We start from the raw sequence: 17468 nt of genomic DNA, 5'->3' as shown, positions 1-17468 counted from the left end.
CTGTTGATTTTCTGGAGAAGCAAGCTAGCGCGCTGGTCGCTAGCTAGCAGCTAGCGCCTTTAATAACTAGCTCGCGGATAGCGCCGCGAGCTTAAATGCTACCATGAATACAGAACAAATTATACCGACACACTCTAAAACCTTCATATATTGAAACGGAAGACAAGGAACATATTTAAGCATACGTAAACTGTATGTTCAATTAACAATAATGTTGCTCTTAGGAAGTCTGAACAATATTTCATGTTTCTTTTGCCAAGGAAAGTAAGTATATTGCACAATTATTATTATTTTAATAAATAAAACTTGGCTAAAATATTTGTGTGTACGGATAATTACGTTTTGGGCACGACAATACTGTTATAATATTGATGTAATCTTTGTCATAGTAACTGTGATATCTGTTTCCAGAGTTTGCTGACTATATGCCTGGAAGTCAAAATGCATTTGCTGTGTAATGTCATTTTTGTCTTGTTGAAATCTTTTAATATGTTTGTACAAGCTAAAAACGACCACAAACGATTTAGCCCGTCAATGGGATCATCCATTGTATGTTAGCATTAAGCTAGTACCAAACAAGCCAACCTTTATCTGTACGGTTGTACTGTTTTTTTTTTTGTTCCAAGCTATAATTATGTGTTTGTTAATGTAATTACATTAGTGTGCCGAGTTTTACAGTGAGTTCAACAAAAGAACCAATAATAAAAAACCTCAAGTTAAGGTTTTTTTTTTCATCATTTCTAATTTAAAAGGAATGGACATTCATAAATAAAGCAATGCTTTTTTCTTTTTTCAGCTTTAAATTGTGTTTTTCTTTATGGTAACTTCTAAATTGAATAATAAAACAGTCTGATGGCACAATCTGCAGAAGGGTTAAAAAGGAGTGCTACAGAGGGCACTGTTTCACATATTAAATCCCTCAACATATTGGCAGAAGACATGAGCAGTAAGTTACTAGGGCTGTCAAAAGATTATTTTTTTTACAATCCGATTAATCACATTTTGGAAAATGGATTAATCATGATTAATCACAGGTGATTACTTGCTTGCATAATTGAACTTAGCTAAAAAAAAAAAAGACCCCAATATTAGTAAAGAAATGCAATTTTATTGTCAGAATGTCATTCAGGAATGTTTTCTGAACGTTATTAACTGAATGCATGTCATTTATTTTCACACAACTTGGTGAGTTTTCTCTAAAATTCTTTCTGGCGGTATTTTAGAGTGAAATTTGCTAGAAAGCACAACAGTTGAAGTCTCCTCACTCATATGTATGTATGTATGTATGACGTATGCATTGATCTGACCATATACTGGTTAAGATAAAAGCGCTTGTAAAATCAAAATAAATAGCATGATTAATAAAAGTCTGTACATGATTAATAAAACATTTTTTTGTGATACACACATGAGATAACTCATTAATGTTGACAGCCCTCGAAGTTGGGGGTCCGTGGAGATGCAGCAGGGGGGTCGTAAAATATTTAGTTGATTGGACTTTTTCATATGTATCATATGTAAACCTAAATGTTTTTGAATGCACATAAACATTGATCCAACACAGTCATGTTTATAAATGGCATTGGCACCTTTTACCTTGCAGTTTTTTAAATAAATACATAAAACAAGTTATTATAATAATCATGTTAGCATTTATAGCTAACTAGTCACCCGCGAGCGATTTGCGGGCTAGTTTCCAGTAAGTGGTTAGGGCTCTTGTTGCCAGCTATCTAATTAAGTTTAAATATCTCAAATAAGGGCGATATTTGCTTATTTTCTGTCTGATAAGATAATTCTTCTCACTAAGCAGATTTTAAGTTGGAGTGTTTTACTTGTTTTAAGGGTTTTGGTTGTAAATGACCTCAGTAAGATATTACAGCTTGTTGCTGATATTTTATGACATATATTGAGTAAAACATGCTTGAAACTAGACTATCAACTGTTGCAAAGCGGTATCATCAACACTCACAAGTATAAAACTGCTTTTTCAAAGTAAGAATTTCTTATTTCAAGCATGGAAATAAAAATCATGACTTTGACACAATTCTATCTCATATTAAAATAGATGACAGCCAAATGGACTTTGCTGTTTTATTTTCGATGAAAAAATAGAAAATACGTACTCGTATAGTAGTACAGTTGTATTTAGCGAGAAAATACTTATTTTAAAAGGTATTTTCGGGTTCATTGAGGTTAGCTAATTTTACTTGTTTTGGAAAGTCTTGACAAGCCAAATTTTCTTTTTATATTGGCAGATAATTTTGGTAAGTTCAAATAAAATTGTGACGTCTCGGTGGCATCGTGGTGCGAATGGTGCTCTTCCTGGATGCAAATCGGGCTCGGACACAGCGTGCAGGTAAGAATCAAAGATTTATTACAACTAAAAACAGGCTAATAACAAAAACACTGGGTACAAAAGGCAAAACAAAGAGCTAACTAGCATAAGAGCTAGGGGAACAAAAGGCGGCTAAGCGCGGAAACACAGGTAGAAGAGTCGTCACTAGTGAACACAAACTGTATGCACACTAAACTACGAGGAGAGACCGAGTGAACGGTGAAAATTAAGTTACCATGGTGACAAAACAAACAAGGAAGTGCACAAACTAAGAATCGGAAGAGTCCATGAACAAACAAGATACACAAAAGGACTCAACAACAAAATTATGTATGATCCGGGCGGCGGATCCTAACAAAAATACCCCTAATTTTTATTTGTTTTTTTCTTGTTTTTGAACACTGACTTTTTGTAGTGTGCTATTATTTGATTATCTTATTACAGTTGTGATCAAAATTATTCAACCCCCACACAATTTTGGTGTTTTAGCAAGTTGGACATTTATTCCGTATTTTGTTTATAGTCATATCAAATAAAGATGTGTCAAATAGACAAATGCAACTTCAATTTTAACACTGTATTTTACAAAATACCAAAAAAGGACATCCGTCTTAATATCTCATTGACAAAATTATTCAACCCCTTGAAGATCATAACTCTTAAGAACAGAATTTGAATAAGGTATTTTCAATCAGGTGTTGAAAACATCTGTAGATGTGATTAGAACCATAACGAGCAACAATTAAACTGATTCAAAATGACTGTGACGCTCAGCTTCTTGTAGATGGTCAATGGTGTATTTGCAACTAGGTGAAGTCCAGGGAGTGGTCAAAGAAGTCAAGAGAGGAAGTAATTTCTCTTCATAAGAAAGGATATGGATATAAGAAAATAGCAAAGACATTACACATTCCAAGAGACACACTTGGGAGCATAATTCGCAACTTCAAAGCTAAAGGCACAGTGGAAACACTACCTGGGCATTGTAGAAAGAGGATGCTCTGTGCGTACAGTGGTGAAAAACCCCCAGGTAACAGCTGAGGAACTACAGCAGAACATTGCAGAGGGGGGGAACGCAGGTTTCGTCCAAGACAATAAGGCGTGCACTACGTCTGACTACCAGGCACAAGGAAAATAGACTCCAGTATGCCAAAAATCATCCGGACAAACCCCAAAGGTTTTGGGAAACTGTTCTATGGAGTGATGAGACAAAAGTGGAACTATTTGGGCCTATGAATCAACGTTATGTCTGGAGGAGAAAAAATGAAGCTTACAAAGAGAAGAACACCTTTCCTACTGTTAAGCATGGTGGGGGGTCAATCATGCTCTGGGGCTGTTTCTCTGCCTCACGTACCGGGAATCTCCAGCGCGTTCAAGGCATTATGAATTCTATTTCCTACCAGGATATATTAGCTGCAAATGTCATGAAGTCAGTGACGAAGCTGAGGTTTGGGAGACGTTGGACCTTCCAACAGGACAACGATCCCAAGCATACCTCCAAATCAACATCAGAGTGGTTGCAGGAGAAGGGCTGGAAGACTGGAGTGGCCTTCACAGTCGCCAGACTTAAATCCTATAGAAAACCTGTGGTGGGACTTAAAGAAGGCCGCTGCAGCACGCAAGCCCAAGATTATGAATGAACTGGAGGCCTTTGCCCAAGAGGAATGGGCTCAAATACCTGTAGATGGTTGCAAGAAGCTTGTGTCCGGTTATGTATCACGTTTGAAGGATGTAATTACTGCCAAAGGGTGTTCTACTAAGTACTAAAGATGCATGTAACTAGGGGGTTGAATCATTTTGTCGATGAGATATTAAGAAAAATGACATTTTTTGGTATTTTGTAAAATACAGTGTTACAATTTAAGTAGCATTTGTCTATTTGATATGACTATAAACAAAATACGGAATAAATGTCCAACTTGCTAAAACACCAAAATTGTGTGGGGGTTGAATAATTTTGATCACAACTGTATTGCACAATAACAAGGTACCTTTTTGATGAGTTGATTATATAACACTATTTTTTATAAGATATATACACAGGGGGTCTCCGCTCCATCACTCCATCAGTTTGGGGGTCCTTGGCCTGGAAAATGTTGAAGACACCTGTTCTAGAGCATGTTTATGAGTGCCAAACATGAAACAAATCCATCATCTACCTCACTTGGCCTATGATCCTTTCATCAGCTCCAGACATGTCAGCTACAAGTTTAAATATTCAGTTTTTCAACAAATAGGCAAACATGTCATTATGTTGCTGTTTAAATGTGACGTCATCCCTCCATCCATTCGCTTTGTTTTGTTTGTCCGGGTCCAGGTTGGGAGGAGAGCAGTCACAGTAGGCAACAAAGGCGCTCCGAAGCCAGTTGAGAGACATACTGTGGTCCCTCCAGCGTGTCTAAGGTCTACCCCAGGGTCTCCTCCCAGCTGGCCTTTCCCGGAAGACCGTAAGCAAGCATTTGTGTCCTCCTGCCCCACTCCTTAATGTCATTTTGTTGTATGTGACGTAGCATGTATTATGTTGGACAAGTGCTCCTTTACAGTTCACAGTATATGTACAAAGTGGATTAAGTAGACAATAGCACTTCTTGGAGACACGCACTCTGTCAAAGACAGGCGGACAAATGGAAGTCATTAGCATTAAAGCTACAAACACACAAGACGTCGTGTTCCCAGTCAGGCTTACTAAAAGCATTTTAACCTGTCTCAATTCCAGCATCAAGCCTTGACTTTAAACACCACACTTCCAAAACCTTAATAAAAATACCACAGGGTATACCTAATATCTGGACATACAATAGAGATATAATATGCATAATTATACAAAAGACGGTGTGGCGAAGTTGGGAGAGTGGCCGTGCCAGCAATCCGAGGTTGACTGGTTCAATCCCCACCTTCAACCATCCTAGTCCTGTCCGTTGTGTCCTTGAACAAGACACTTCACCCTTGCTCCTGATGGGTCCTGGCAGCTCCCGTCATCAGTGTGTGAATGGGGGAATGTGGAAATAGTGTCAAAGCGCTTTGAGTTCCTTAAAAAAATGGTAGAAAAGTGCTATACAAGTATAACCATTTGAAAGGTTCAATTTATTTGATATTTTTTTTTAAATATCTAATTAAACAAAAACAATTATTACAAATATATACACAGTACAGGCCTACAGTTTGGGCACACCTTCTCATTCAATGCGTTTTGTTTATTTTCATGACTATTTACATCGTAGATTGTCACCGAAGGCATCAAAACTATGAATGAACACATGTGGAGTAATGTACTTAACAAAAAAAAAGGTACAATAACTGAAAACATGCTTTATATTCTATTTCCTTCAAAATAGCCACCCTTTGCTCCGATTCCTTTTTCGCCCACTCTTGGCATTCTCTCGATGAGCTTCAAGAGGTAGTCATCTGAAATGGTTTTCACTTCACAGGTCTTGAAGCTCATCGAGAGAATGACAATAGTGTGCGAAAAAAGTAATCGGAGCAAAGGGTGGCTATTTTGAAGAAACTACATTACAAAACATGTTTTCAGTTATTTCACCTTTTTTGTTAAAGGGGAACATTATCACCAGACCTATGCAAGCGTCAATATATACCTTGATGTTGCAGAAAAAAGACCATGTATTTTTTTAACTGATTTCCGAACTCTAATTGGGTGAATTTTGGCAAATTAAACGCCTTTCTGTTTATCGGTCTTTTAGCGATGACGTCAGAACGTGACGTCAGGGAGGTAACACACCCGCCATTTTCATTTTCACATTACAAACACCGGGTCTAAGCTCTGTTATTTTCCGTTTTTTCGACAATTTTTTGGAACCTTGGAGACATCATGCCTCGTCGGTGTGTTGTCGGAGGGTGTAACAACACTAACAGGGAGGGATTCAAGTTGCACCACTGGCAAGAAATCTGCCGCCAGACCCCCACTGAATGTGCCAGAGTGTCTGCACATTTTACCGGCGATACTAAGACAGACATGGCACAGAGATGTATGGATAACCTGCAGATACATTTGCAACGATTAAGTCAACAAAATCACAAAGGTGAGTTTTGTTGATGTTGTTGACTTATGTGCTAATCAGACATATTTGGTCGCAGCATGACTGCCAGCTAATTAATGCTAACATGCCACGCTAATCGATGTTAACATGCTATTTACGCTAGCTGTATGTACATTTGAAACTAGATACCCACATTTAATGCGAAACAAACACTTACCAATCGACAGATTTAAGTTGTTCCAGTGTCACAAGATTCGAACGTGCTGATCGTTTGGTCTGCACATTTTACTGGCGATGCTAATAAGGCAGCCATGCTATGGGCCACTTCATTAGGTACACCCATGTTATGGCCAAATAGCGTCAATAGCTTCACTTTCTTCTTCAATTTTGTTTTCGCTATCTGCCTGCATACTTCGACTATCTGTTTCAATACATGCATAATCGGTTGAATCGCTTAAGCCGCTAAAATCTGAGTCTGAATCCGAGCTAATGTCGCTATAAGTTGTTGTGGTAACCGCCATGTTGTTTGTATTGGCAGCCCTGTATGACATCACAGGGAAATGGACAGTCACATCGCAAATAGGGAAAATCAAAAACTTTAAAGCTTTTTTTAGGGATATTCCGGGAGGTGTAAAATTTTGAAAAAAACTTCAAAAAATAAAATAAACCACTGGGAACTGATTTTTATTGTTTTTACCCCTTTTGAAATTGTGATAATGTTCCCCTTTAAGTACATAACTCCACATGTGTTCATTCATAGTTTTGATGCCTTCAGTGACAATTTACGATGTAAATAGTCATGAAAATAAAGAACACATTGAATGAGGAGAAGGTGTGTCTAAACTTTTGGCCTGTATTGTATATAATAACTTTAAAAAATAAAATATATATTTGTTAATATATTTTTGCAATCTAAAATTATACTTCCAACCTATAATTAAATAATAATTGTGTTTATTGTAAGCTAACTATTGGAAGTAGAAGTTGTGTTTTGACCATTTTCTCTGTTATTCAAGTTCTAAAAACAAAAGCCAAAATGCTTTAACAGGCTTTAATGTCAAGAAGAGAACACGGACAAAAAATGAATCTTTCAGTCAGTGATTTGTATTGCATTTATAAGTGTTTTTATTTTGTGGTTGCAGTGCAGGTTGATTTCAGATACTTTTCCGAAACGTACACAAAACAGCTGATGAACTTCAAACTAATAGAATGCATATTTTCAGTGTCCCAGTAAATATTAAAACCTTTTTTTAATTTCAAAATTACTTTTGAGGGTGTTTGAGGTCATTATGTGTATTTTTCTCTGAACATGATTTAGACAGTTTGGTTACGAATCATAATTATGATCAACTGATTAACTGTTAATTATGCCCCAGGTTAACAATCCGTTCATTTCTTGTGTGATAAATATTAAGACAAATACAGTTACAGTACATGACCAAAGATCTGAGCTCACACCCTCTAAAAGATCTTACATGTGTCTTAACGGGTGCACACAAGTGAACATTTGACATCATAAACCAGTGCAATTGGAAAGTATTTATGTTATATTGTAGAGGTGTGATGATACTCATCTCACGAGACAATAGGCAATATTTGCGTCACAAGAATAAGACAAGATTTTAACATTCATTTTCTATTCCTTCATTCCACGTTTCCTGGCCAATTAAGTTACTTTGTGCTGTTAGCATCTAGCTGGTTGCCTCTAGTTTTCTTTGTATTTCCCGTTTCTCGTGGTATGTTAGATTCTCCCCCTTTTACCATACTTTTGTGTGCATATTTTTGGGTTACCTTGAAATCTATTCATCCTGGGAATAAATCCTTTTGAAACACCCAGCCTGCCGCTCCAAACGTTACACAAAATTCCAGAGAATGTCCTGTGTTTTAGGAAAACTAAAAAGGTATATGTTTGGATAAGGAGACTTTTTAATGTTTTATTTGGCCGGGCGGGGTTATTGCGTCTGCCTCACAATACGAAGGTCTTTCTGTGTGGAGTTTGCATGTTCTCCCCGTGACTGCGTAAGTTCCCTCCGGGTACTCCGGCTTCCTCCCACCTCTAAAAACATGCACCTGGGGGTAAATTGATTGACGACACTAAATTGGCCCTAGTGTGTGAATGTGAGTGTGAATGTTGTCTGTCTATCTGGGTTGGCCCTGTGATGAAGTGGTCACTTGTCCAGGTTGTACCCCGCCTTCCGCCCAAATGCAGCTGAGGTAGGCTCCAGCACCCCCTGCGACCCCGAACGGGACAAGCAGTAGAAAATGGATGGATGGATTTGGCTGGGTCAGTATTTCATAACTTAGCATGCATGAGCTTTTAACTCTTTAACTTGTTTCAACAAATACAAATTAAGATTAAAAACGTAAGTATATATAATTACAGCTTTGAGGAGCTTAGCGGGGTTTCCTGCATATCTGATATAGCGGCTGTCAAGCGTATCAGTGATATGTCTGTGTTGTCCTCTGTCTGGGCTGATAAGAGCTGCCGCAGTGGCATCTTGTTGCTGGGGAAGCAGTCCAGTGTGGCCCAGGTGCTTTTCTGACATGTCTTGGCGTCCCTTTTTGACAGTTTACCTGCTTTGACATACGCAGGACGCGGTGGATGAACTCGCCGACCCACCCGCCCGCGCAGTCGAGTGGTACCGCCTGCACAAAAAATGTTGCGTCTAGATCTATTTGCAAGTTCTCGGTTTGTAGTGTGCGCAAAGCACTTAAGTGGGGTTCCAATTTCTCACACACAGCCAGACGGATATGCTTCTGACTATTAAAAAAATAAAACAAATCCAGTGTGTGCATCAGAGATGCGCGGATAGGCAATCATTTCATCCGCAACTGCATCACCAAAGTCGTCATCCAACCGCCATACACCCGAACCAACATTTTATCAGGACCTATCCGCCCGCTGAAATATATCAGAGGTCGGCCGCCTTTGCCACTCACAGAGTTATTTAAACCTGTTTCACAAAGTAATGAAGACTATTGGAGCCGCTAACGTTCTCGCGACTATCCAATAGTGTTCATCCTGATGACAAGAATTTGGGCGTTCAGTGAAGCCATTGCCTTAGACACCTTCAACAACATGTACGAACCGATTGTTGGTCCAGCAACATGTTGTGTACAGCTTCTGCAATTACACGTTCAAGATTGAAAGGCGTACTGGGTGATACAAAGTACACTGATGGTTGTGATATAAACAACTTTAACACTTACTAATATGCGCCACGCTGTGAAGCCACACAGTACAAGATTGACGAACACATTTCGGGAGAACATCCTTACAGTAACACAACATAAACGCAACACAACAAATACCCAGAATCCTTTGTATCCGTAACTATTCCTGAATATATTTTACACCGCCGCGCGCCCAACCCCACCCACCTTACCGACGCACTGGAAGGAGGGGGGCGGTTTGCTGCAAGCGGAGTGTATAAAATAGTCAGGAATTGTCATGAATACAAAGGAGTCTGGGTATTTTTTCTGTTGCGTTTATGTTGTGTTACTGTGAGGATGTTCTCCCGAAATGTGTTTGTCATTCTTAATTGGTGTGGCTTCACAGCGTGGCGCATATTACTAAGAGTGTTAAAATTGTTTATATCACAACCATTAGTGTACTTTGTGTCACCCAGTATGCCTTGCAGTCGTGTGCGTGTTGCCGCAGAAGCCACACACAACATGTTGCTGGACTGACAAGCAGATCGTACATGTAGTAGTAGGCGACAACGCCAATGGCTTCATAGCACGCCCTAATACTTACTATCTGGGTGACTGCCGGCAGGCGTTCAAGAGAATAATAGCGTCTCCTATTATCTACTTCGCTTTAGACACGGGTCTTAAATGGCTATTTGAATGGCAAAGAATACCGATCCCAGAAACATGTGTATCAAATATTTCCGGATGGTTCAACCGCCACCCGCCCGAATGTAATTAAAATGTATTTTTTCGTCATGTCAACCGCCCGACCCGCGGTTTATCCATAGACTCCGCGGGTGAGACCGCAAACCGCGCATCTCTAGTGTGCATTCTGCCCTCCAGACCGCTATTCCCTAAATGACAGATATTGTCACGTTTTAATCTTGTGAGATCTATAGTTATCATGCTCACTTGCTCAGAAAGCATAGAATTCTGGGGGTTTTCTAGGGCCAGACGGGTCTGCTTTGGACTACAGTTGTACCTTAATTTTCGAACTTAATTGATTCTGTGACCGAGCTCCTAACGCAAATCATTTGTATTATAAATCAACATTGCTCCTTTTTTTCCCAGCACTGTCCCTCACACTCACTTTCTTCATTCCAATGGTTTGAATACAAATGTATGTGGTGCAATGCTAGAGAGTAAGACCGGTGGTTCACTGTGACATTCGCCACACCAACAGATGCTTGTAAGTCAAGTTGTTGCGTGCAATTCAAATCATAACAATTAGCCGAGAGAGAGCTCTTCTCTCAAAACACCCCTAAAAGCGGGCATATTGTGATTTTTTTGTCTACATTTAAGGCCATGTCCACACGAACACGGAGAGTTTCAAAAACAAATATTTAGGGTTTAAACAATCTCCATTCACACACGTGTAGTTTTAAAACTGTCTATGTCTACACACTAACGCATACACCTGCTGTCATGCACGTTTTATCCAATCAGAAGCCTGAAAAAGTCAGCAATATCTGACTTGGTGGCATTACACCTCTTAATATGTTTATTTTGATCTACAATGACAATGCATGCACACAGAGCCCTGGGAACATTATTAAAGAGCAATAGCACGCCTGTGCTGCTGAAAACTATTACTCATAGACTTATAACGTGTTTAGCAACATGGTGATGTACAAACCCTGTTTCCATTTGAGTTGGGAAATTGTGTTAGATGTAAATATAAATGAAATACAATGATTTGCAAATCCTTTTCAACCCATATTCATTTGAATGCACTACAAAGACAAGATATTCGATGTTCAAACTCATAAAACATTTTTTTTTTTTTGCAAATAATAATGAACTTAGAATTTCATGGCTGCTACACGTGCCAATGTACTTGGGAAAGGGCATGTTCACCACTGTGTTACATCACCTTTTCTTTTAACAACAATTATTAAACGTTTGGGAACTGAGAAAACTAATTGTTGAAGCTTTGAAAGGGGAATTTTTTACCATTCTTGCTTGATGTACAGCTTAAGTTGTTCAACAGTCCGGGGTCTTGTTGTCGTATTTTATGCTTTATAATGCGCCACCCATTTTCGATTGGAGACATGTCTGGACTGCAGGCGGGCCAGGAAAGTACCCGCACTCTTTTACTACCAAGCCACGCTGTTGTAACACGTGGCTTGGCATTGTCTTGCTGAAATAAGCAGGGGTGTCCATGATAACGTTGCTTGGATGACAACATATGTTGCTCCAAAACCTGTATGTACCTTTCAGCATTAATGGTGCCTGCACAGATGTGTAAGTTACCCATGCCTTGGGCACTAATACACCCCCATACCATCACAGATGCTGGCTTTTGAACTTTGCGTCTAGAACAATCCGGATGGTTATTTTCCTCTTTGTTACGGAGGACACCACGTCCACAGTTTCCAAATATAATTTGAAATGTGGACTCGTCAGACCACAGAACACTTTTCCACTTTGCATCAGTCCATCTTAGATGAGCTTGGGCCCAGCGAAGCCAGTGGAGTTCCTTGGTGTTGTTGATAAATGGGTTTTGCTTTGCATAGCAGAGTTTTAACTTGCACTTACAGATGTAGCGACCAACTGTAGTTACTGACAGTGGTTTTATGAAGTGTTCCTGAGCCCATGTGGTGATATCCTTTACACACTGATGTCGGTTTTTGATGCAGTACCGCCTGAGAGATCAAAGGTCCGTAATATCATCGCTTACGTGCAGTGATTTCTCCAGATTCTCTGAACCTTCTGATGATTTTACGGACCGTAGATGGTAAAATCCCTAAATTCCTTGCAATAGCTCGTTGAGAAATGTTGTTCTAAAACTGTTCGATAATTTGCTTACAATTTGGTGACCCTCGCCCCATCCTTGTTTGTGAATTACTTAGCATTTCATGGAAGCTGCTTTTATACCCAATCATGGCACCCACCTGTTCCCAATTAGCCTGCACACCTGTGGGATGTTCCAAATAAGTGTTTGATGAGCATTCCTCAACTTTATCAGTATTTATTGGCACCTTTCCCAACTTCTTTTTCACGTGTTGCTGGCAGCAAATTCTAAAGTTAATGATTATTTGCAAAAAAAAAATGTTTACCAGTTTGAACATCAAATATGTTGTCTTTGTAGCACATTCACCTGAATATGGGTTGAAAATGATTTGCAAATCATTTTATTCTGTTTGTATTTACATCTAACACAATTCCCCAACTCATATGGAAACGGGGTTTGTATTACATGTGCAGTGACGTTCTACATTATTTCTACAATCAGCATGCACTAACGAGCCAAAGAAACCATTTTTCATGTTTAAGGGAATTACAAAGCATTTAATCATGGATATAGTGATTATGGTACATGTTTAATGAAGTGTATATTGTCTTTAACATCAGTACCCACTACAAGGAGGATGCTACATTATGTTTTATTTAGTTGCACAATACGAAGGTCCTGCAGTCTTGGGTTCAATCCCAGGCTTGGGATCTTTCTGTGTGGAGTTTGCATGTTCTCCCCGTGAATGCGTGGGTTCCCTCCGGATACTCCGGCTTCCTCCCACTTCCAAAGACATGCACCTGGGGGTAGGTTGATTGGCAACACTAAATTGGCCCTAGTGTGTGAATGTGAGTGTGAATGTTGTCTGTCTATCTGTGTTGGCCCTGCGATGAAGTAGCGACTTGTCCAGGGTGCACCCCGCCTTCCGCCCGATTGTAGCTGAGATAGGCGAGAGCGCCCCCCGCGACCCTAAAAGGGAATAAGCGGTAGAAAATGGATGGATGGATGGATAGTTGCTTGGTCGCTTTTTACGTGTGAGCTCCATGTAAAAAATGGAATCAAGACACCTAAGTTAACTTCATGATTTGTCGTTAAACAGGGACTAAAAACATAAGATAATGTTGCACCCTTCTTATGACACAGAGCAAAAAGTCTTGCTTGTCATAGTTTTCCCATCTGGTGGAGGTTCCATAGCGATTATATCCAAAACAGCTGACTGTCATTCGCGCTGGCGGGAGTGTCGCAAAGCCCATTTTGATGAGTCTTTTTTATTATTGTTGTGGAAATAGCAGCATGTTCACATTCAAACATACAGTAAGTCATCTTATAGTGTGTTTAAAGCCAGCAAGGCAGTGTTGTTTAGCTTAGAAATGACAGAGCACAACCGTGACTTCATCACAAGTCTCTGTTTGTGTAGCGTACACGCATACGCAAAAGTCTGCGTTTTTAAAGACAAAAGTATGCTTCTGCGTGTGGACAAGAGGTCTACATGCAGAGATAAGTATGCGTTTATTAAGTGTCTGTGTTCTTGTGAGTGTGGACATGGCCTAAAACACTTCCTTGTGGTCAACATAACATGTAATGGTGGTACTTTGGTCAAAACTGTGCCTAGATTTTGTTTTACAGACCGCCTTTAAGCCGCTTTCTGACTGTTTCTTTGGAATACCGTAGCCCCCACACCCTCCCGATTGTTGCAAGTCTCGAGTTGTATGTTGTAATATGTATATATGTTTTGCTATGGAGTTTTTTTCCCACTCCAGACTGAACATTCTCAGGAGCCCAGTCTCAATTGTATTTTTTTACTCATCCTCCCCCAGCGTTTACCCTTTTCCCATCTTTTATGGGACGCCTTGCGGCGACCCATCAGCGTTCCTGTTTTGTAACCCTGTAAATTGTTTTTTTGTCTAATCTTGAATGGGTTTGTGCTGAAAACAAAGTTTTGTTGTACTTGAAAAATGACAATAAATACCCACCTACCTACACGCCTTTTTTAGGCAGTCTTTTTTAAGGGCCAAAGTCCACGTCCAGGCGAAGCAATGTTGTAGTTTATAGTGCTTGCATACTGAGTCTGACAGATATTAGACCCTGTTTACACTGCTAGCTGTGTAAATGTGATCTTTATCAGACTCCAGTATAAATGCGCAAAGGCCCCAATGTGGCATCGACGTCACTTGCATGGGCAGTTTGATGAAGCAATGACAATGAAAGTTGACTGGAAGTTGATCGAGTTGACCTGTCACTGGCGCTACAATCAAGTGATTATTTTATTATATCTTTCATTTGATATCCAAATCAGAACTTAAAAGGTATAATTTCTTTGATGCGACAGCAAAGTAACTCGATAAGACACCTGATGATGAAAAACAACTGCAAAACGAGGAAGAAAAGGATTGCAAAAAGCAAAATGGTCGTACAGCGCACACAAATGACGTAGCTCGCTTAAAGAGGAGGTTTGAGTCGCAATTAGGTCGCATTTCTTTAGACTGCAGTCACATTTGAAAAGATCAAATTGCCGACAGCTTCAGACTGCTTCCTGATCACTTTGGGGTGTTTCGACTAGCAAAAAATATCCCATCTGTGTTACTTGAGGACAAAAAAAGTCTGATTCGGTGTGCAGTATAAATCATGCCTGAGCTGGAACTATACACTACTTTGTATTAGAAATGGAAACAGCGGAGGAGTTTAGTATGCATTTGCATGTACGAGCGAGTCTTCCCCACAACAAGAGGATAGAGAAAAATAAGGAAATTTACTTCTTTGGGTAAACCTCTACCATATATGGAGATATGCGCTGACTAAGGCAAAATACGTCACTAAAATCTCAACAAAGGCAAGGTTGTTTCATAAATATCTCTGCCATGACTCCATGGTTTGATTTCACATTTTCGGGACTCATGGGAATCCCAAATACACAAAAAGAGTTATGGCACTCTTATGGTAAGGTACCACTGTATTACAAACAACTACTTCTGACTGGGTTCTGCCCGCAGGAGAGCTTTCCTCGAAACGTTATTATCTCTTGTAATACGAGATCTCATCACACCTCTACTATGTGGCCTTACTTTATAATTTATTAGTTACATTGCACCTTCAAAATTCCACTTACAACAAGAGAAAAATGTATTAAATCAAAATACTCTGTTGAATGATCAATGAACACTGGATTGACTTAAGCCTAAATTTCAGCTTAATGTCAAAAGAAGAGAATATTTATGTACATGTGATTTTGATCTTTTTTAATCAATTGGTTTATTTTTAAATTATGCTAATATAGGGTTTTGTGTGTAGAATTTTGAGGGATAAAAATGAATGTACTCAATTTTAGACATAGCCTGTGACGAGAAACATAAATACTTTCCGTATGCACTTTACATTCCACGTTGGCATATGACAAACACAAAAACCAAAGTCATGCGGCGTTAACTTCAATTAGTGATGCATACATTCGTTCCTTGTGAATGTGGGATTTTTTTTTTTTCTTAAAATTGGAGCCGTAGGCCCAAACTCCTTAAATGTGGTAATCTTTGGGCCAAAGCTGGACCGTTACCTTTCCTGTAGTCGCCGCTCAGCTTTTTGTCGGAGTCAAAGTCTCCTCATTGCAGAAGTACGGGTGATCTTGTGCGTTTAGGGCAGATATTCGTTTGGAAGGGTTAAACGTCAACATTTGCTGTAAAAGAAGGAAGAATGGCACATTAAATATGTCCAAATTAAAGTGACACCTGTTTGGTCGCTGCCTAGTGAGTAGAAAAGTTTAAAAAAAGAAGGCCGCCATCTCTAAATCCTTTCATTTACAATCTGCTCTGCAAACACTGATAGGTGGCATTTCACAGGATGTTTTGCTCTGATCCTGGATGAGGCTAGTTGCCAGGCAACCGGAAGAGTCTGATAAGTTTATACCCAAAAAAAGGAAGTAGTCTCTGATCAATTCACAACAACATAAGGTTCTGTATGTATATACTAAGGTTGTCCCGATACCAATATTTTGGTATTGGGAAATGGCATTATTAGCTTTATTTTAACAAAAAAAGGTTATGGTACATTAAAACATATGTATTTTATTGCAATTGAAGAACAATTTTGGCCTTAAATAAAATACTGAACATATTGGACAACATGTCTTTTAGTAGTAAGTAAACACAAAAAGACTCCTAATTTGTCTGCCGACGTATGCAGTAACATATTGTGTCATTTCTCATGTTATTATTTTGTCAAAATTATAAAGGACAAGCTGTAAAAATGGATTATTAATCCACTTGAGCATTTACTGTTAATATCTGGTTATTTTCTGTTTCAACATGTTCTATCTACACTTCTGTTCAAATATAATAATTTATTCTTCTGTTGTTTGGATACTTTACATTAGTTTTGGATGATACCACAAATTTACGTATTGATCTGATACCAAGTAGTTACAGGATCATACATTGGTTATATTCAAAGTCCTCGAGTGTCCATGGAATTATTTCCCGAGTTTATAAACATAATATGAATTTTAAAAAAAGGAAAAAAGCTTTTGTGATGATAAAAATATCGATGTCATCATGTAGTATCGACTGGTTGTACTTTATAGCAGGGGACAGCGTGGCGAAGTTGGTAGAGTGGCTGTGCCAGCAATCTGAGGGTTACTGGTTCAATCCCCACCTTCTACCAACCCAGTCACGTCCGTTGTGTCCTTGGGCAAGACACTTCACCCTTGCTCCTGATGGGTCCTGGTGAGCGCCTTGCATGGCAGCTCCCACCGTCAGTGTGTGAATGTGTGTGTGAATGGGCGAATGTGGAAATACTGTCAAAGTGCTTTGGGCTCCTTAAAAAGGGGTAGAAAAACGCTATACAAGTACAACCCATTTACCATTTACCATTACAGTTGATGTCAGGTGTAGATCCACCCATGACATTTGTTCAGGAACGGCGTCATTATCTATCAGCAAGGGCATGGTAGTGCATTGAAGATGAAACGTGGCTGGGTCTTTCAGCATGACAATGATCCCAAACACACCACTTGGACAACAAAGAAAATGCTTCATAAAAAGCATTTCAAGGTCCTAAAGTGGCCTCGCCAGTCTCCAAATCTCAACCTCATAGAAAATCTTTGGAGGGTGTTGAAAATCAGTGTTGCCCAGCGACAGCCCGACAACATCACTGCTGTAGAGGAGATCTGCATGGAGGAACCAGCAACAGTGTGTGAAAAATTTGTAAAGACCTACAGAAAACGATT

The 17468-nt window shown here is 39.3% G+C and overlaps 1 protein-coding gene across 1 annotated transcript in view; it reads right to left on the bottom strand.

Annotated features, from left to right (window-relative positions):
* Positions 1–7428: 7428 nt before the first annotated feature.
* The window catches only part of cdk4 (cyclin dependent kinase 4), a 33078-nt gene continuing 23038 nt past the window's right edge, over positions 7429–17468 (bottom strand). The window contains exon 8 of the mRNA XM_061875063.1: positions 7429–15920. Within this exon, the coding sequence (XP_061731047.1) occupies positions 15819–15920 (102 nt within the window). The 3' untranslated portion in view covers positions 7429–15818. The remainder of the gene's footprint in view (positions 15921–17468) is intronic.

This window comes from Nerophis ophidion, linkage group LG16 (assembly GCF_033978795.1).
Source record: "Nerophis ophidion isolate RoL-2023_Sa linkage group LG16, RoL_Noph_v1.0, whole genome shotgun sequence".
NCBI lineage: Eukaryota > Metazoa > Chordata > Actinopteri > Syngnathiformes > Syngnathidae > Nerophis > Nerophis ophidion.
Note: the sequence above shows the minus strand (reverse complement) of the source record. Positions and strands in the feature narration are given on the sequence as shown.